The 21,861-nt window shown below is 40.4% G+C and overlaps 1 protein-coding gene across 2 annotated transcripts in view; it reads right to left on the reverse strand.

Annotated features, from left to right (window-relative positions):
- Window positions 1-435: 435 nt before the first annotated feature.
- Window positions 436-21,861, reverse strand: part of galnt6.3 (polypeptide N-acetylgalactosaminyltransferase 6, gene 3) — a 32,949-nt gene continuing 11,523 nt past the window's right edge. For both annotated transcript variants that reach the window (XM_004911903.4, XM_004911905.4), the window contains 10 exons: window positions 15,952-16,515; window positions 12,113-12,285; window positions 8,935-9,084; window positions 8,297-8,531; window positions 6,008-6,125; window positions 5,437-5,637; window positions 4,364-4,495; window positions 2,941-3,042; window positions 1,893-2,051; window positions 436-1,503 (listed from right to left, as the gene is read on the reverse strand). In XM_004911903.4, the coding sequence (XP_004911960.1) occupies window positions 1,390-1,503; window positions 1,893-2,051; window positions 2,941-3,042; window positions 4,364-4,495; window positions 5,437-5,637; window positions 6,008-6,125; window positions 8,297-8,531; window positions 8,935-9,084; window positions 12,113-12,285; window positions 15,952-16,436 (1,869 nt within the window). In that variant the 5' untranslated portion in view covers window positions 16,437-16,515 and the 3' untranslated portion in view covers window positions 436-1,389. The remainder of the gene's footprint in view (window positions 1,504-1,892; window positions 2,052-2,940; window positions 3,043-4,363; window positions 4,496-5,436; window positions 5,638-6,007; window positions 6,126-8,296; window positions 8,532-8,934; window positions 9,085-12,112; window positions 12,286-15,951; window positions 16,516-21,861) is intronic.

Raw genomic sequence — 21,861 nt, forward strand, 5'->3', positions numbered from 1 at the left:
AAGCCACACCCATCATTTCTGACACAGGTTCCACTACATAATACATTGACATTCTTGACAGTTCTGTGCTTCCTATTTGGCAGCAACAGTTTGGGGAAGGCTCTTTACTGTTTCATATTATCCCTGTACAAAAAAACAAGGTTCATACAGAATAGGTTTCAGAAACTAAAGTGGTGAAAATTGACTCAACCCAACTAAATACCTGTGGGATGAACTGGAAGGCTTAATTGCCCCACATCAGTATCCAACCGCATTGTTTCAAACTTTCCTATAATAGGGTAAAGGCTCTAGCAGCAAAGGAAAGGACCTTGGTTTTTGAAGAACATGATAGACAGGGAGGTGTCCACATATTTTCTGCCATGCAGTGTATCACTGATATTAAAAACAAACCGACAAAATCTTCCTGAAAATGCAGATTAAAAAGTAAACATAAAATAAGGAGTAGGATTTTTTTTAATGGAACAAATAAATACTAAATGTGTCACAGTGATTTAGTCTTGTATTGTGCTCCATAATGCCTTTTATGGATGTTTGAAAAACAAAAAACCCTTCATATTAATTAAAAACAAATACAATCAGTAAAAGCAGACTGTGCATTTAATATCCAGCGCTGCTAAATAGCCAGATAATGGCTGCTTATCACTATGTAACTCAGCCCAGCAAGTTGAATGTATCCCAAGCGATCGTGTCTTTGAAGGTCACTTCTTTAGCTAATTTAGCCCAAAGTTGCCTCCGTTGGGTTTGGAATTTCAGACTTGCCAAAGCAAAGTCTTATAGCACCAGTGCCATAGAGAGTTTGGGCTGGTTTGTCTTCTTGTGTTCAAAATGTCCGATGTCCAGTGTTCCAAAATATTGAAATCTATTATTATAAGTTGATCTTCAAAAATGTTGCCCAACTCTAAAGATGTCAGTTGATTTCTAATGTTCTGCTGGCAAGACCCCAGACTATATCTAGGAAAGGAACTGTTCCTATATTTCTAGGAATAGCAATGAATAAAGCAGGAAAACATTCTTGACCGCACTTGTAGTTGATTTAGCCACAATCTCTAAATAAAAATATCAGATGAAGGAGAGAAATTGCAGATTTAAATCCATGATTCCCAGTTATCTCAAGGCACAAGCATTTTGGTGCAGCCCTAAACTTGTGTGTAAATGATTTTCCTGGTTTTAGGGTTTATCTGGCTTTCCAATTCTTGCATAAGGCACATTTGTAGAAAATAAGCACATTTGTGGAGGACAAAATTAGTGTTTTTCTTGTACTTTTTATGAAACATCCAAAATAGGTCACTTTGGTCACTGATCAATCCTTCCCTAAGGTCCAGTGCATTAAAAAGGCACTTGAGGCATAGCGGTAGGTTGGTACCCACCAGATACCATTGTTCACAGCATTTAGCTGAAACCCCAGCGTTGGTGAATGTCTGAAGGGTTGCATTCTGCAGTTGATGGGTTTTCACCTCGTGCTGTTAAACACATGTTGGAACCCACATTTTTAAGTAAACGGTCCTGTAAGTAGAAAAAAATGTAAAACCAGGTTAGCCACATTGTACCCCACATCTCATTTAAAGATACAAAGATTATTTTATTGGATCCTGGTTGTGACAATAAATAAAGGTTGGAAACACTCTGGGCTAGAACCTGTGAATTTGACTTGGTTACAAGGTGAAGGACATTGGAGAAGTAAGGGGTCTCTAAAAGGCTGTTGCCTAGATAAGGTAAAAGAAACTAAGGATGGTAAGAAAGTAAAATGGTTAGATTCTAATTACAGAGCCATAGCTCAATGAATAACACCACTGGAGACAGCAGGGCTTAAACTAATTTTGCACTTTGCAGAGCATTGCTATATGAGCATTAGAGAGGAGGTGGCAAAGAGTATTTTTACACCATTCCCATACCTTTGTTAACTCCCATTCTTCATTGCCTGGCACAGTTGTCTTTTTTCCCTTGTACTGGCACTCTCCCAGCTCCACAGGCCCTGGACCATATTTGGAACGTAGGCATAGCTGCTTTGCTATGTTGTGGCGCAGCTCCTTGTGCGTGCTATATTCAAAGTACTGCAATGCAACAGATACACGTTTTTAATAAAAACCATTAGAACAGCTGTTTAAATAAATAGGCTTAGCAATTGTTCTAAATGAAACAAAATAAAGCGGGGGGGGGTGTAGGGCATTAAAGGAACAGTTCAGTGTAAAAATTAAACTGGGTAAAATAGACAGACTGCACAAAATAAAAAATGATTTCAATATAGTTAGTTAGGCAACAATGTAATCTATAAAGGCTGGAGTGAGCAAATGTCTAACATAATAGCTAGAACACTACTATTTTAATTATTTTTTGTTCAGCAGATCTCCAGTTTGGGGTTTCAATAGTTATTTGGTTGCTAGGGTCCAAGTTACCTTAGCAACCAGGGAGTGGCTTAAAGAAGAGGCTGGGTTTATGATTAGGAGAGGACCTGAATAGAAAAATAAGTTACAAAAAGTAACAATAAAAATAAAACTGTAGCCTGACAGAGCAATAGTTTTTTGGCTGCTGGGGTCAGTGACCCCCATTTGAAAGCTGCAAAGAAGGTGATAAATAATTTAAAAACTATAAAAAAAATAAAATAATGAAGACCAATTAAGAATAAAATATATTGCGCCAAAAAGAGCTCTCATACCAGCACTAGTTTTACGGCAGAACATAAAGTTACAGGCTTTAAAGTGCACCTATCACCATGAAATTGAATCCCTCACCGGCAGTGTGGGCTAATAGAGCCGCACTCCGGTTGGAGGAAATAATAGGGTTTTTACTATCACAACCTCCCTTGACAGATGAAGGCTGAAGAGACACAGTTTCCAAATACCTTATTAAAGACCTTGATATTGCTTTATTGGACCTACTCTTAGCTGGCCCTGCCCATCATCAGATTCTGTTTCCAAGCAAGTAGTGGTGCAGCTAACGTACCTGATTGCCACCCATTCCATGGCATGGATACATTATCAGCGGCTTTCCACCATGATTGTTCTCCCCTACATCTAGGCAGTTCTGTGATCCTTCATTTTTAACCTGTAAGGAAAATGAAACCTTATAAAAAAACATGTCTGACTTTCCTCCCACATGTGACATCTGTATTGTATTCAGTTGGTGAGTAGGGACAGTTTGCAGACCGGTATAAGTAAGAATGAGCCAGAATCACAGTGCTGCAGGACTGTTCTTGAGAGGCCTGTGCCGACAAGGAAAAATTAAAGCAGGAAATTGGCTATAACACCTTTAGAAATTAGTATTTTCCAGCTCTCTCTCTTCCAAAATTCCACACACATTGCATTAGGAACAAACCATCGCATTTGATTAAAGTGTTACCAGATTCAGGGGCATGTCTTGAAAATCCAGCCACAAGGGAGGTACTGAATGTAACTTAAATGCAGCCCTACAACACAAATTTTTTTAGACTTGTCTCTGATTTGTGGTCTGGTCATCTTACTTGCTATAGAGACATAGAGCCACAAAAGTACAGGCAACATGATACCAAGTTGATCAACCTGCACTATAGAGTACCTGTACCACTGCATAGTGACACAGCATTAACAATGACTGTAGCCATAAGAGAACAATGCAGCCAAATAAATACTACACTAGGGGGCATATTTATCAAAGTGTGAGTTTAGAGCTTAATACATAAAAACTCACCCATGCCCTATTTATTCCTATGGGATTTTTAGAAGTTTATTTATCAATGGGTGAAAACTAGTCACCATTTGATAAATGCACTTCTAAAAATCCCATTAGAATGAATAGAACGTAGGTGAGTTTTTATGTATTAAGCTCTAAACTCACATTTTGATAAATCTGCCCCTATAAATTTGAATTAGGGACTTACCAAGAAAAGGCTAAAGCAACATTTCTATTGGTTATGATGCTTTAAATCTAATATTACACATCTATATGCAGTTAACAAAAGTGCAAATAATGACAGCTAACCCTCCCTGAACACTTTGTGTCCCAAATTATCAATAGCTAAGAGTCAGCTCAATAAGTATACAGAAACTCTGCACAGTACACACTTGGCTTACAGACTCATCAGATATTACTGATGCATCTGGCACATATAGCATGCTACCTATTTCAGTAGAAATAAGGGCGTGTTCTGGTGTGCCTCAAACTGCAGCTAGTCTCTTATATCTGATCATCATTACCATCATCATTCATTTATACAGCACCAGCAAGTGCTTTTAAGTATTCTATAGCAAATGGGGATCTTACAATAACTTAACAAACAAGGGTTACAGAATACAAACAGGACCAGGCACAGTAAACAAGAGTTCACAATGTAAATATCTGCAGGCCAAGTTAGGCTTTATCTTAGACACTATGAGGGCACATTACTTACCGCCCCATAATATGTAGGATCCCGGTCAGGTACAAACATTTCAGGATAGATATTTTCAAGGTACCATGTAAAGTTTTTACACTGCAAGTCTGCTTTTAGCTTGAGTCTTTTAGAAATGTCCCCAAAGGATTTCTACAAAATAAATACAATAAAACATTGGAAAGCTTGGTTATAAAGGAACAATCAGCCAGTCTGCCCTGATACCAGCACTGAGGAAGGGAAGGAATATGCATTTTACGCTGTACATGAATCTTTTTTGGCACTTTTCTATGTTCCTACCACTAGATGGCAGATTAGGATTTGAAGCTCTTTGATCAAGCAAATTTAGATTCTATAACAAACTGCGTATATATTTCTCATGCCTCCCACACCTGGGTCCCCAATGTAACCCCCCCATGCAATCTCTCATAGTAGAAGCAGCCATCTTAGTACCTACAAAAATGTGCAGATATGGTATACGTTATTTGGAAGCCCATTATCCAGAAAGGCCACCTACCATAGACTCCATTTTAATCAAATAATTACATTTTTTAAAAAGGATTTCCTTTTTCTCTGTATTAATAAAAAATACATTGTACACATATGGGACCTGTTATCCAGAATTCTTGAGACCTGTGGTTTTCCGGATAAGGCATCTTCCATAATTTGGATCTCCATAACTTAAGTCTGCTAAAAACCAATTAAACATTGAATAATCCCAATAGGATTGTTTTGCCTCCAATAAGGATTAATTTACAGAGAAAAAGGAAATCTTTTTTAAAAATTAAAATTATTTGCTTATAATGGAGTCTATGGGAGATGGCCTTTCCGTAATTTGGAACTTTCTGCATAATGGGTTTCCAGATAAGGGATGAAGAAAAAAGATGGAAAAAGAAGAAGAATTTGTCTGTATTATGTTGTGGGTGATAATGTTGTAAAAGTCACAAAGGTTGCTCCTGAGGGGTTCTATGCAGGGACAGGAACAAAAATATTAATATTATAATACATTTTATAGGCATATATGCATATGTGTATAAAGTACACATATTACAATGTTACAATGTTGAGAAAACTATGCATCTATTTAGACTTACCTCTCTAACCATTTTTGCAGCCTGCTCATTCCTCCGGTAGTATATGAGTTTGTAATCATCCATCCATACCTCTGCCAGGCGCACCTGGTTTCTGGAGATCACCTGGGTACCCTTGGGGAAAGTATGGGGACTCTTTGTACGGAAAACATGCCCAACCACAGAGCAGGGAATGATTTCCAGCTGCCCGCCGCACTGCCAGACCTGTAAGAATATTGGTATGTGCCATTAGCAGAGTGCAGACATGAGTCAGGAGCTGAGTCACAGGCCCAGTACATAACAGCCACTCACATACAAAGGATAATCTTGGGCAAAGAAGCACTGAAGAACTTGGTGCAGATTATGTGCTGCCATTGAAAATCATTAAGTGTTTCTTCCCTATTTATGCTTCGTGAAATAATCCGGCTTAAATACCAGTCATTGTGGGTAACTCAAAACATTTTCTTATTCTGCCCTCAGCAACGTGACAGATGCGTGTGTATGTGCAAAATTCTGCAAACACCTACAGGTGCACACAAACGTGCACCACTCATTAACCACCCCCACCCATAATAAGAAATTAAAAATAAATTACCCTAAAAGACATTTCCACATTTTCTCCTCCCCAGATTTCCATTTCTTCATCATAGGAGCCAATGTGTTCAAAGTAGGCTTTGGAGATGGAGAACAGACCTCCGGCAAATGTAGGAGACCTAGGATAGTGAGAGACCATTGTTAGTAACCAATATGCTGCACATTACAGTGAGCATTTTAATTCACATCTTCATTTCTTTATTTTTTTTTTAATCTTCTGGCTTTGGGTTAGAAAAGATGGAAGATATAGGAAGGTGCTGCCCAGTTACATGTCTAGTGACTCAGATTATTATTTAGTTCATCAGTGGGAGGACATCAGCTTTAAACTTTCCCTTCTAAGAAGTTATTAAAACAAATAACTGCATCAGTGTTCAGAGGAGCACTTGCTGCATATTTTGGGTTTCATTCCCATAAACAGGGAATTACACCCAAAAAAAGGTTGATATAAAATTTCCAGTAAGTGCTGTTTCACTCCCCTGTCAAGTTTATTTTGCTCTTATCTTTTCTAGCATTTATTTTCTGTTTAATCAATAAAGATGTAATATGTGCTTGTGGTTTTCTGTATTTGGTTTAAATTTCCTGTTTTACTGGAAATATATATTCATTGGTGTGTGAAACTAAATGAGTATTTCTTCTATATGCATCTCTGCATTGCCATGTATCCAATAACATCTAAGCAGATAAGTGAGTCATTTGTCAACCAATGGGTTTGGACAGAGCCAAAGAATAACGCCCACTGACTCCAATGCATTTGGTGTGAAAATTGTATCTATAGCAAGAGTAATATTATCAACACAACATTTATGATTTTAAATATTTGATTCTGAATTCTAATGCCATTTAACCACCTGCTCATTCTAATGCAGTTACAACGATGGCTACAATGCCCATTTATAATTCTGTAAGGGGACAGTGTATAGTGCTTTATTAGTTCATTCCTCTTACTGTATGTAGAGCTGTGTTATCAAAATGCAGCTTCTTTCCATACCAATGTAGGTTACTTCCCAGCCCATTTACTCAGGGTTTAGCCCATGCATTTCTTCAACTTACATATTTATATAAAACAAAATGTTAGGCCTCAGAAATTTTTAAACAATTGCAAACTTTTATAAACTACAACTGCAAAAAAACTCGAAATTTTTTGTATAATTAAAATGCTTGAAAACAATGCTCACTTAAAAATCAATATACAGGTATAAGATCCAGAATGCTTGTGACATGGGATCTTGTGCATAAGGGATCTCTCTATAATCTGAATCACCATACTTTGGACCTGCTGAAAATCATTTATATATTTAATAAACCTGCATTTGGCAATTCTGCACAGGGGGCAGTAGATGAGCATGCATCATTTGGTATGCCCCCTATCTTGCTCATAATTTAGATGTGCAAGCTTGTTGGATGGTAAGGACCATTATTATGCCATGCTTTACAATTCCCTTTCTCTGACTGGGTGGAACTGTTTACCATGACTTTATACATAGCGTCTCTCACATGGGCCCTTTTTTTGGAGGCCTTCATTTTCCTAAACACAGAAAAAAAATTGCATGAAATATTGTTAAGGTATTTAACTTTTTTTGTTTTAGGATTCATTCTTGAAAGGAAACTGGGTTATAAATTAAGCAAGGCACATAACCAGAGTTATCTGGACAGAATTTAGTATTCTATGGGTTCTATGATATCCCACAAACTAAAAAAAAATTGGTGCAGATGGTGAGATCCTGACAACAAGTGGGCATATACTTGCATTTTTTATTATAAGCAACAGTGGCAAGGAGAGTTTCCACTGGAATGTTTACTCCTAGGTTACTGTAATTATAATCTGGTCGTTTAACTTATTAACGTGAAGTAAATGTAATGTCCTTATCTCAAGTGTTGTATGTTTATGTATGTCCCTCATAGCAGGATTGAATATAAGACAGGCCAAAACCAAGAGATTATATACAGGCATTGGATCCCTTATCCGGAAACCTGTTATCCAGAAAGCTCCAAATTACATCTCTCCTAGACTCCATAATAAGCAAATAATTCTAATTTCTAAAAATGATTTCCTTTTTTTCTATAATAATAAAACAGCGCCTTGTACTTGAACCCAACTAAAATAGAATTAATCCTTATTGGAGGCAAAACAATCCTATTGGGTTCATTCAATATTTACATGATTTTTAGCAGACTTAAGTTATGGAAATCCAAATTACGGAAAGATCCCTTCTCTGGAAAACCCCGGGTCCCGAGCGTTCTGGATAACAGGTCCCATACCTGTACTCCTTATTAGAACAGTATTACTTACTTGATGGGATAGGTTTCATCCTTTCTCCGTTCCTTCTCGGCTGCAGGGATTGCTTCCCAGCCAAATGTCAAACTCCAATCAAAGTTTCCTCGGCTGTGTGTTTTACCGTACTGGACCGGTTTGGCAAACTCAAAGCTGTTAAGGTCTATGGTTGTGATGTCTGGACTTACAACAGCAGTGTGATCTTCTGCAATTCTTGACAACAAAGGTTCCAGCCAACCATGAAAACATTCACCTGGTTACCAGTGAAATTAAGGAGAAATGGTTATTATGGTCAGATTATGGTCAGTGAATGAAACATGCAGTTTGTAAGATATTACTCCCTCAAATCTGCTCAGATGCCATTACATTATGGACCATTAATATACTCTGGCATTAAGGGGTCTAATGACAATTCCAGAAATATGTTTTCCGATATTCTTAGAAAACATCTTAAACACCGAAGTAAGTGTAAGAAGTTTCTCTTCGAAGTTCTATAATACCTGTACATGGTTGAGAAACTCTCTTATATGTTACTACAGGGGACTTTTTGTTGCCTAGATACTTGATAGCTCACCAGGTAGGAAAGATAACATCTTTCCCTGTGTCACATATCCTATTGATCCTCAAACTACTGCCTACAATATCTCATTACTTACAGTGGGCATCCAGGAAGGTCAACACTTCACCCGTGGCAATGCTGGCACCCAGCAACCTTGCTGTTATTAATCCCTTTCTCTCTTTCTGTCTTGCAATTTTCACAATCTGTAATGCCTTTACATAGTCATCAAGCTTTTCCTTCAGATATTCTGCAAAGATAAATAAAACACAATAAAAGGCATGCAGGAACAAATAATGAAGCAGTATTATAGTTGTTAATACTTTAGACTCACACAATCTCACACAGACAAACAAATCTTTCTGTGACTATTAAATTACAGCCAAAAAGAAACCTAAATTACTGAATTAGAACAATTGATCTTAAAGGTTAAAGTTTAACTCTGCTCAGAAAGCCACTGCTACCATACTCCCACAGTCCTTCTTATAACTACCTCTTCCTTCACCAGCTTACAGCTACTGCACAGGCATGAGATTTATTTGGCTTTTGACCACTGTGAATTAGCGTGAAGTAATCCAAATCTGCATGCCATGGCTGGGAACCTGATCCCTAATGCTCACCTGGTGACGTCTATGCTGGGAGAAGTGAGAGGGAGTAGGCCCAGCTAACTCTGTAAATGGCAGGAAGGCAATTATTGTAATTACAATTATATGTTTTAAAAGGATTTATAATAATCATATTGAGGCTTTAGTTGTCCATTAACATAAGTAAAAGTTGACAGAGATTGGTCACATATTGTATGTTCATGATATCAGTAGTTAAATTCTGAGCTGTGTTCCATTTTGAGGCCTCTCCATTTTTGCCATTCATGCCACCTTACACCTGCTCCATTACAACCTTGATCATGCCCCTTATTTAGCCCCCGCTTGTAATTTTGCCTTGCTACACACAGGCTACTAAATGATCAGGAGACACATCTCTGTGTCAACCTCTGACCCCATTAAGTCTCTAAATGGGGTCTTTACTGGATCCTGTATCCAATTTAGTCTGATCAACACTAGTAGTGTTAAATCGAAGATGGCTTGGCCAAAACTTTGTTTTACGAAGCCCCACACAAGTATCAATTACAGGTACACACATTATATACAGGTAGGTCATAAATGACCATATATGAAACACATTTACAACATCAGCTTAAAATCTCCAGTATAAACAGGCATCTCAACACATATAAAGACAATAATATAACTACAAGTAACACTAACATTGCAGATTCAACTTGCTAGGTACCGCAGAAGTGTCATGGCCAAGATTCAACATACTTGGAGGTTATGAAAGTTGAAGAGCAGCAATATAATTTGTTGTACATGGAATGTTGGGTCTGTATTTTAGGCTGATGTCCCATGTGGAGATTTAGCCGCCGGCAGTAGATTTCTGCTACCACGGGCGATAATCTATCCAACAATAAGAATGGCTGGTGAAAAGGCCTATGCATTGCTTCAGTTCTTTAAAGTTGTGCGAAGTTGCCTGCAGGAGGAAACTTTGCAAAACTTTAGAAAGCTAAAGTGATGCGTAGGCCTTTCCACCAGCGATTGGTACTGTTGCCGGTGGAAAGGCATTTTAGAAAGATTAATAGAGATCTATCGCAAGTGACTAAATCTCACCATAGGGACATCAGCCCTACAGCTGTTGTAGCTTTGGAATACTGACTTAACAAAACAAAGTGACTTTCTGGATAAACAGTGAATAACCAAGGGGGCAGAATAATGGTCTTTTACTAATGGTCTAACTATAGAGGAAGCAGACTCCTCTGTGACTGCTGGGGGCCCAGGAGGTTTAAGGAGCCCATTAGGGCACTGACAGATAAGTAGTTTCAATATAAGTTTATGAAAGATGTCTTATTCCCAAAGATTATTGGGGCCCTAGAATGATTTTACTGTGGGGCTCAGTTACCTCCTTTTACGCTACTGTTCTTTACCACATTTTAAGAAAGGCATAGTAATGTTGAAGTAGCTTCTAGCAAACCTATCAAATTGTTGTAAAGGAACTCCAAGCACAGCCGGACACAGGAGTCTGTTAAAAAGCGAACTTTATTCTTCCATTAAAATCAAGGTGCCTGGCGCGTTTCGTGCGCGTGCGCACTTAATCATAGGCTAGCAAACCTATCATTTAATTCCTAACCAATACAATATAAATTGTAAGTACTTCATGGTGAGGCAATTTTTTTTCAGGAAGCAAGCAAGCACAAACACCCAATAGTTTTGGCACGATCCACTGTAGAATTTGGGCATTTAATGAAAGGATAAAATCTTTAAGGAAAAAAAAAAAAAAAAGAGGAAAATCCCACAAGCTATGTTCTGTTCATCTGTTCATGCCATTCTCTGGAGAACAATTAATAGAAAATGAACTCTTTTGTATTCATGTCATTCTGGAAACCAAATACTTTTAATCATCTCAAATACATTGCAGGCTTTAGAGACAAGCCTCGTTGCAGAGGCCCAAGCAGACCCAATGGAGTCAGCTATTTGATTAAGAACGATATCTATATCACGTATTACTCCTGAAAGACTGGAAGGCCCATTGTGAGGAACAACAAAGAAGAAGTACGAGCACTTTAAATGTGAAACATTGCGTGTGCATTTGTTGGAACTTGGAAGCACTGTAGGTCAGCCCATGCAGCAATCATGCACTCGTGTGGTGAGGCCTGAGCAACATATTTAGGGCCACATTATTATTCCTACAGAGTAAGAATGTCTAACCCATGGTCCTTCCGATTCTAGTAAATTCTGTCTTCCTCAACCCCTCCTTTTTCATTCTATGTTGCTTTGGTCCCACTAGAGACAGACTGCCCACAGGGAATTTAGGAAGTTTGTTTATTTTCAGCTTTGCTATAAAAGGCAACTGGGCAAGAGAATATTTTATTACAACAAACCTTATGGCAAAACTGTTTGTAATTTACAAGCAGCTACTCCCAATGAAACTACATTAAAGGACAGCAGTAACATGCTTGCTTGCACCCTCATGGCGGTGGCCAGTACTTTAGCTTTTGCTTGCTCTAGAGAACAGAAAGCATCAGCTGATAGTATCACATTTGGAGACAACACTAGTAACAATAGTTGAGATTTGAGAGTGTAATATGGGGGTGTATATGCAGTTACAACACATTCCAATATTTAGTATAAAGAAAAAGAATTACATTGGTTATTAATTAAAGCACCAGGAAAGCAAAAGTAGTTTGGTTCTTTTAACAGCACTTAGCCACTGGAAACAGAACTTACCGTCTTCACTGGCATCATCTACTAGAATGATCTCCTTCAGTAGGATGGCTGGCGAGGTGTATAAGACACTATACACTGTACGTAGAAGAGTTGACCAAGCCTCATTGTGAAAGACAATTATAACGCTGGTTGTGGGCAATGAAGGGCAGCGCTTGAACTTCTGCTCAATGCACCTGTGAAATGGAAAAAAAGGAAGAAGTTCATTAGCTTTCCCTGTGACTGACTGAAAGCACATTGTGTCAGCCAGCTGATTAAATCATATTTAAAACAAGCTGACCCTATAATGCTTTATAGCCTAAATTTATGCCAAGAATGCTATTGCCTACTGTTATGCACATTATGAGACATGGTGTTTGCCAAATGCACGGTCTGAATCATGAATTCATTAGAAATATGAAGGCGAAGGACCTTTTGGACTCGGCTGCATTGTAAAAAGCTCATTTCTAGCCTTTCAACACCAGCGTGAATGGTTCTTTTACAGGCCACATACCTCCGTTCTACTTCAAACAGGGGAAATGTTCCACATGAGAGCTCTGGTTTTCCTGCTGCCTTCAAACGAAACAATGATGCTCCTTTCATTTTTCCTATTGACTAGCCATGGAGACAGCTGTTACAGTTTTCAGATTTTCTTTTATTTTTTTGTTAATAGTTTTCGAAAGAAAAGTTACTGAAAGGGGGTGGCTTCCCAACTTGAAATTAAATAGATTTAGGCACTTCTTTTGCTCCTTGGTTTTATTGAAAAGCAGCCCCCCACGGAAGGCACTTTTTGACCTATTGTTATGGACACACCTGCCAAGGCAAGGATCGACACCCGCTGTGGAATATGAGCTTTCCCAAATCTTTCAGCTACACCAGAAAAGCTCCCACAGATACAACAATTGTTAAACGCAGCCTGATGACTCACTGTAGCATGCAACGGTGCAGTAAGAGGATCCGATGGAAAGGGCTCAGCTAAAGTAGCAGAAACTGCAGTTAAAGGGCACCTATCATAATGATTCTGTTTCTCCCACCAGAGGTGTGGCCTAATGGCTGAGTGAAACAATCGCTCTTGCTTAAAAAAATAGCCCCCTGCAGTGCTAAGATGCCCACACTGCGAGGGAGCTCCTGGTGTAGGCAGCCATGTTGTGGCACACACAGTGCATCCACTGCACCTATGTCACATGCATGCACACAATGAGTGAGGAGGGAGGGAGGCTCACTCATTATACGCATGCATGTTAATTAAAATGGCCGCCTGCACCGGGGCGCTCCCTCTCTGTGTGTGCGGCCCTGCAACCAGAGTGTGGGCTCTATTAGCTCTTCTGCTGGGGGAAGCAAAATCATTGTGACAGGTGCTCTTTAATATTAATGTACTACCTTAATAGGCCTTAGCCTAAAATTCCAACTAAAGTTTTTAAAATGTGTTTCCTGTGGACTGAAATATTCTATTACAGTTTGTAGAGAGTGCAATGTTTGCTATTACTCTGAAGTTATGACGACAGAATCCTTAAACATTGATTTCAAACCCCATATGTAATAAAAGGCACTAAGTTTGCCCAGGAGCAGTAACCCATAGCAACAAATAAGATGTTTACTTTTAAAAAGGTTTTCAGTAAATTCTACCTGCTGTTTGGTTGCTATGGGTTAAAGCTCCTGGGAAAACTTAGCGCCTTTTATTACCTCACCCCCAGCAACTACTTAAAGAGATACAGACATCTATCAGCACACTGGTAAAACTCAAAAGGGATCATAATTCATAACACAATTACTGCGTGCAAAGAGTCACAATAATATACCCACAATGCAGTGGGTTTCTTTACAAAAATTCCAAGCTAAGCTGAGGCATAACACAACTTGATGTAAGTTGCATTCAATTGAGAAATAAATAGTATAATTTCTGGTTAAGCAATACCCACAGCACTAAAAGCAAGCCCTGAAAGTAAGAGCCCTTTAGGTAGGTCCAGGCTTACTTATGGCCCTGTTCTCTATATCTTGCACAATGAATCTTATTCAGAAAAGTGAGAGCAGCAGGAATTTTGGCACAAGGCTCAAGAACAGACACAGATACCTTTGCGGATAGAGTTATATTCATGCATTTTTGTGCTTGTCCTTGTGTTAGCAACTGAGCCCTCGAGAGATAGTGAGGATGTGGTATTTTTAAGGTGGGTACATATGTGCTGAAAGGAAATACATACATATGAGAAGAACTGGCTGAAAAAGATAAAGTGCTTCCTATGTGCCACACTTAGCTTCACATAAAGCACTTCCTATTTATTGTTATCTTGATGTTGTCATCTGTGCACTAAATAAGAGAATGTGGGTAACTAGATGGTTCCTTCAGTCTGTGAATGTCTCACCTAAACATGTGGTTTGGGTCTGAAACTCTTTTTTCCTACTATATATCTTTGTGCTTCCAGTATAGGGTGCAAAGATTTTCATCTAACTGTGACCCCAGTGGGCAACCATCACGTAAAAGGCACATGGACACCCCATTACTGACACACAAGGAGTCCCCTGTGGGAACAAAATGCATTTCGGTGTGTAGCTCAAGGGAATCCTTTACTTTGTGTCAAACAGTGTGTAAAAGACCTTGAATACACAGCCAAACCTGCACTGAAGCAGTTTAAGAACCTGAATGTTGGTCCAGTTAAAACCACCAATCCCATTGCAAATGTGTTGCAGACATGAAGACTACTTTTTCGCAAATGTTTCCAGTCCAACATGACAGAAGTAAAGCAATACTGCCAAGATAAAAAAGTGAAGACTACAGGATTTAGAAATGCAAAGCTGGTACAGGTATAGGATCAATTTTCCGGAAACCCCTTATCCAGAAAGCTCTGAATTACGGGAAGGCCATCTTCTAATAATTAAAACGATTCCCCTTTTCTTTGTATAGTACCTTGATCCCTATTAGATTAATTTATGTATTCAGATGCTGCACCAGTCAGGTGCTTGGGCGGCGATGTGGAATTGCGGTCTTATGTAGGGGCACTTCTGGGTTTGTTCACCCAATAATCCAGAGCTTTACTCACTTTGCCTATTTGGTATTAGTTTACTTATACTGAACGCTGTTGCCTTGCTTCTTTTCAGCCTTATGAACTAATAAGTTTGTTACTTGTTTGCAACACTTTATATGTTTGTTTGGTTACTTATGATCTATGTCTAGATTTTCACTATTGCGGGCGACTAATCTCCCCGACATTCCATCTCACTGGCAAGAATCTAAATCGCCAGTTGGATGGTACACGCATAGCTTCGGTCGTCCGAAGTTGCTTCACAAGACAACGCGCTTGCCATTCCACCTGCGATTTACATTCTTGCAGTTGGGATGGCATGTCGGGGTGATTAGTTGCCTGCAATAGTGAAGATTTATCATGGGCGACTAATCTCCCCGTGTGCCACTGCCCTTAGAGCAAGAACCCACGGAGTGGTTGAGCCACCTGCAATAGATCTCTATCGCGGGCGACAAACTGCACCAAAATGGCTTTCCGTCGGCCACAATAGGAGTCGCCGGTGGAAAGCTCTTCGCATCCCTTCTTTTTCCAAAGTTGTGCGAAGTTACCTGCAGGAGGAAATTTCATGTGACTCCTATCGTTGCTGGCGTTTCGTAGCGGTTAGTCACCACCAATAGCAGAGATCTATCAGAGGCGACTCAATCACTCCGTGGGACATCAGCCTTACAGTGCAAAGGCCATTGCTAAGATGTGCATCCTGACATTGCACTCTTTTTTGAGTGCTGGATTTTTTATCCTTCTTATATTGTATAAAATATTAATTGCGCATGCTGTAGTTTTCAGATAATATCTTCCCGGTTTTGCCTTATTTTTGTTAATGTGAAAAGATAGAATGATGATTCTTACACTGGAGGTCTGGTGTCAGGGCCCAAGGCTCTGTGAAGGGAAATCCTATCGCTGGCAAATGCATTAAAGCAATGCTTGTCAAATCCTTTTTCTTTTTCTTTAGTCTCCTCCTCAGTCCAGGTGTCCTTTTTAAATCCCTTTCCATCAGCACCAGGGCTATTTGGGTCCTGTGGAGGTCTCTCCATAAATGGTTTAAGTTCTGCTGGGGTGTAATATCCAGGCAGGCATAACTTTTTTTCTTCTACAGGCCCTTCTTCTTGTACAGGGGCCATAATTTGGAGTTTAGGAATAGAATCCTTTAAGTTGTTCATGGCCCCCCTCATCATGTCAAGCATTTGATCTTTTCTCACAACTATGTTTTTTATCCAGGGGTCATCTTTTGCTCCATTCCCAACATCTTTGTGCATAATGAACACAAATATCACGAAAACAATGCCCACCATAGCCAGCTTGAGGGGTCCATAGTTCCTTCGAAATAACCTCATCGTTATAAAGTTATAAGTCACAATAATTTAAGAGAATTAGATCTTCTATAACTCCATACAAGTCAGCAGTCACGCAGACCTAGAAATGAGGAAAAAAACAGAAAGTTGTATTTGCAGCCCATCATTTACAAATGAATTCCAAACAGGTTGTTGCCAGCAAATTGTAACTGTCACATTGGGTGTGTCTCTCTAGAGCTTGGATAACAAGGGCAAAATGGCTTCAGTAATACCCTCTGGAATTTCCCAGCACAAAGGTTACCAAATGCAGATTAAATATGCTTTAGAACCTACCTCTTCTATATTCACATCTACAACTGAAAACAGAAACCAGCAAAACATTCTTTAACTCACAACAAAATTTAGGCTACAAATGGAGGCTTTAAAGGAGATATAAATCCTAAAAATGAATATGGCTAGAAGTACCATTTTTTGTATAACCTTTTTGTACCAGCCTAGCTGTTCAGAATAAATATAGTAGTAATGTTCAGGCCTTTGTCACAAGAGCTCCCTATCTTAAAGTGGACCTGTCACCCAGGCATAAAAAGCTGTATAATAAAAGTCCTTTTCAAATTAAACATGAAACCAAAACTAATTTTTTTATTAAAACATCCATACCCATTATGAAAGCATTTAAAAGTCCCAGCTGTCAATCATATATTGCCTGCCCTGCCTCTATGCCTAAGGCCCCTGCACCACACACCCATTGTGGGAGCAAAGCGGGGCGTGGGCGATGCGAAACGGATCGCAGACTAGGGGTAGGCAGGAGAGGCTTCTGCCTGGCGCCCCCCAATCGTTGCACCCTAGGCAGCTGCCTCTTCTGCCTCCCCCTAGTTCCGACCCTGGTCTGAATGAATACAATAATATAAAGACTGTCCTGCCATGTATGGCCCTGTTTAGCCATGGATTGTTCGGTCCGATACCATTGTAGTTCATACCAAATATAGCCTCTTATCTGCCACTGAAACAATCACATTCACTTTTCTTCTACATTTGGGGAGAAAGAAAAAAAATCCACATATAATTAAATATTTGCATTGTGTATCTATGAGTTTTAGAGTAATTTAGAGATTGTGAGCAACATTGTGCAATTACAGCTTTGCTGCAAATTTCCTTCAGCCATCCTCACTATTAGTCAACAACCACATAAGTGCAACACAACAGCAGAAATACACATTGTGCACACCAGAAAGTAATGGCCAATGTCACAGCAAATCGTCCCAATATAGTAAATGAGCAGTGAAGCACTCATTGAGACCGGAGACAAAAAGATTCTACTGGTAACTTAATCTATACCTTTTGAATGGAAACTCTTTCACCTAGCAGTTTCCATGCCAATACGGTTTTTAAAATAAAAGGATTTGTTTGACGATTCCCACCCATCAGTGTCCAGCTTTTTGTGTATTTTAACACAACAGAAAGAAAACAGTACAACACACTTGGGACAGCAAAATATAGAAATGCATAGGATGGAAAAGAAGGGAAAAAATGATGTGTATTCCTTTGTGAGTGCCAATGCTATGCCAGCTCATAAAGAAAAAAGACAGGGGCTAAGTTTACCAAACAAAAATAAAAATACTTATTTTAAAGACAATTGGTCGTTTGGGCAGATCATAAAACAAATTGATTTTTATGCAATTTGGCCACTCACATGCAGGGCCAAATCCAATTATTTGACCTCCTAAGCCAACTATCATTAATAGGGCCTATAGAGACCTCTCAGGAAAGGACCACATTAAGGCGACTAACCACTCTGAAATGTCTTTCCGCTGGCAACAATAGGAGTCTCTGGTGGAAAGGCCTTTGGTTTTCCGAAGTCGCGCAAAGTTGGCTGCAGGAGGAAACTTCACGCAACTTTGGAAAACCAAAGTGATGCAAAGGACTTCCGCCTTTCCTGTGTGTGCCGGTGGAAACGCATTTTGTCCACGATAGCAGGGATTTATTGCGGGTGACTAACACAACCTGTGGGACATCAGCCTAATGAGCATTACCAGAATCTTCGGACAAATATCTGTCTATATGGAGCTCAATCTGACCACCCCTATACATGAAAAAATAAGTTTGACTAACAGTCTGACTGTTATGAAGATAACGATTTGGCAGATAATAGTAGTCTAAATGGACACACTGTTTAGCACATTAAACTGTTTATAAGTGAGAATTCATTCACTGTTCCCTTACCACAGCCGACTGGACTGCAGATTTACATTTATAGATTCATGTACTGTGATGTTTCTTGACTTTGCACAGGTATTACATATGGTCTGAAATGTCAGTCTCATCACTAGTAGTCATAAAGGCAATTATTTCTCTATTGTTGGCTGAAGGTGGATCAATAAGACAGTTCCCACTTAATACACAGTACTAAGTAAACATGAAAAGAATATATTATCTGTAACCTACTCAGATGTTAAGAGAATACAATTAAACACTGTACAATAGGGGTCTCAATTTGAAAGGTATGCTAGATATTGTGGTGCTATAGCTCAGTTTTGGGCAGCTTTCAGCCCTGCAGAGTGTGCAGAATTAAAATTTCCAGCACTTTTAGGGCTGTGACAGACGGGGAGATTAGTCGGCCCGTGACAAATCTCCCTTGTGGCATGCAACACATCTCCCCGAAATGCCATCCCACTGGCTAGAATGTAAATCGCTGGTGGGATGGCATACGCAGTTTCAAAATCGGCAAAGTTTCCTCTCAAGGCAACTTCAGCGATTTCGGCAAATCGCTGCGCCGCATATGCCATCCCACCTGTGTATGGGCACTACCGACAGGTCTGCCCTTCTGATATCTGGCCTGAAATTGGCAAGATATCGATCGGGCAGGTTAAAAAATCTAGTCGGATCCGGGACCGCATCAGTCCCTGATCCTTTGCCTATACCTGCCAAGCGATCGAATTAGCCTACACGTTCCCCAATATCGCCCACCCGTAGGTGGGGATATCGGGTGAAGATCGGCTCACTTGGCGATCTCGCCAAGCGAGCGAATCTTTACGTGTATGGGGACCTTTAGACTGGTGCAAGTTGCAAACTAATGCTTTGTTTTCATTTTATTTAGATACTTTAAATCTGATCTAATAAATATGTAGTGGGCTAACAGGATGGATTAGTCCTACCTGTCACATTATTTGGTAGAGCACAAGGATAAGATTCACACAGAGTATAAGGATTTTGGCAGGTCACATTGTGTTATTATGCCTGACTTTAGCCTCCTCTATTCATACTTCGGTTTAGGGAACATTGTGTGTTACCAATCCCAAGACAATCTTATCTCCAACATTGTTGTCCTTGACAGATAAAAAGGTTAACTTGCCCACAGCAAGCGGTTTGTTTGGCTGATCCCCATCCAGTGCAGCATCTTGTACCAATAAAGGGGCTGACCTCCAGGTTTAGGGAGACAAAGAGTGGATTCTCTAGTGCCTGTGGATAGGGCCAAGTGCTTCCCTTCCCTTAGCGCAGTGCCAGGAAACGCATTATTAATGGATGGTGTCTATTTCCACTTCAGAGCTTTGTGAAAGCCTGGTACTCTTTTCAGAGAACACTGTAGGGAACGAAGCAGATATTCTGACTTTTTATATCAGTTTCCAGTCTTCTCCAAGATTTGTTTTAAAATTCAAATACCCTTCAGAGAGCTAAAATGTGATATTTGGGTACAAACTGTCTCACTGCATTAAAGAGTCACTGTAAACTCAAATTTTTCTGCTGAGTTATGCTTAGAACATGGGAGGATACCTGTATTTGCAAAGCTCACTGTAGCTTAGGGGGTTTCCTTGCTATGGAGATATGCTCCCAGTTATGTTATGCCATGCCAAACTGACTGCTAGGCCAAGTTTAATTTATCATTTGAAAGTTATATTAAATTGATGTTGATATTTGTTTTTCATAACTGTTTAAAGGGCTCATTTAATTAAGTGCAAGGAAATGTTCTGTTCTTGCAGCTTGCTATTTGTCTAGTAAGCTTTGTAATCATAAATTACATTGACTGTGATTACAGACTGCTATAATGATTCCTTATGACAATATTCAATCCACACTCGCTCCTATTTGTCTTCCAGTGCATCACTGAAACCACTGCCAGCTTCTGGAGTCAGCGACCCTTGCTCTCAGTTTAAAAAAAAAAAAAGTTTATTCAAATTAAGACAAGCATAGAATAAAGGGAGAACAAGCTTCATAACATGCTGTACTAAAGGTGCCCTTTACACAATATCTTCTGATTTGCACACAGGGCAGGCAGAGTTTGGCACACACAGGCAGAGTATGGCACACACAGGCAGCACAGGGCAGGCAGAGTATGGCACACACAGGCAGCACAGGGCAGGCAGAGTATGGCACACACAGGCAGCAGAAGGCAGGCAGTACATACAGTGACACAATGCTGCCACTGCTCCTACAGTCTGTCTGGTGTGAAAAGGTAAACAATGTGGGAGCTTACAGCCTAAGACTGGGTTGTGAACAATGCATGGGGTGAATAATGCAGGGACTGAAAAGTGTGTACAATTCAGGAGATTACACCCTGAATCTGAGGTGTGAAGAATGCAGGGGCCAGTTAATCTCAGCACTGATACTAGTGCTGGGCGGTATGACCAAATATTTATATCACGGTATTTTTCAAAATTATATCGGTATCACGGTATTTGACGGTATTTTTTTTTCCCCATGCATGATTAGGTGACCACCCCAAACACCCGCCACCCGCACCCCCCCCGCCACCCCAAACACCCCCCCCATCCGCACGCAGCCCCCCCACCCCCCCATCCGCACGCAACCCCCCCACCCGCACGCACCCCCCCACCCCAAACACCCCCCCATCCGCACGCACCCACCCACCCCAAACACCCCCCCATCCGCACACCCCGCCCCCACCCCAAACACCCCCCCATCCGCACACACCCCCCCACCCACCCCACCCCACCCCAAACACCCCCATCCCCTTCACATAAATATAACCCCCCACCCCATCCCACCCCCCCCCAAACACAACCCCATCCCCTTCACATAAGTATAACCCACCCACCCCCACCCCAAACACCCCCCCATCCCCTTCACATAAATATAACACCCCACCCCACCCCCCCCAAACACAACCCCATCCCCTTCACATAAAATATAATTACTGGCCAGGCACCCCCCGACAGCTCACATTGGTATCCGACTCTGAATGCGTCCTAGTGATGGCGCTTTTGTAGAGTGTGAGCGCTGACGTCACGTGCGCGCTGACGTCACGTGGGCGCTGACGTCACGTGCGCACCCGGAAGTATTCAGCACACCGGTATGTAGAAAATTCATATCGGTTTCAAAAAAAAAACCGGTGATCGGTTTTTACCGGTATACCGCCCAGCACTAACTGATACCATTTAAAGCTTACACAAGGGTAAGCCATCACAGCAGCCAGACAGGTGAGGGGCCACCAGTTAGGCAGCACTGCCCTGTG

Source organism: Xenopus tropicalis, chromosome 2 (genome assembly GCF_000004195.4).
Source record: "Xenopus tropicalis strain Nigerian chromosome 2, UCB_Xtro_10.0, whole genome shotgun sequence".
NCBI classification, from domain to species: domain Eukaryota; kingdom Metazoa; phylum Chordata; class Amphibia; order Anura; family Pipidae; genus Xenopus; species Xenopus tropicalis.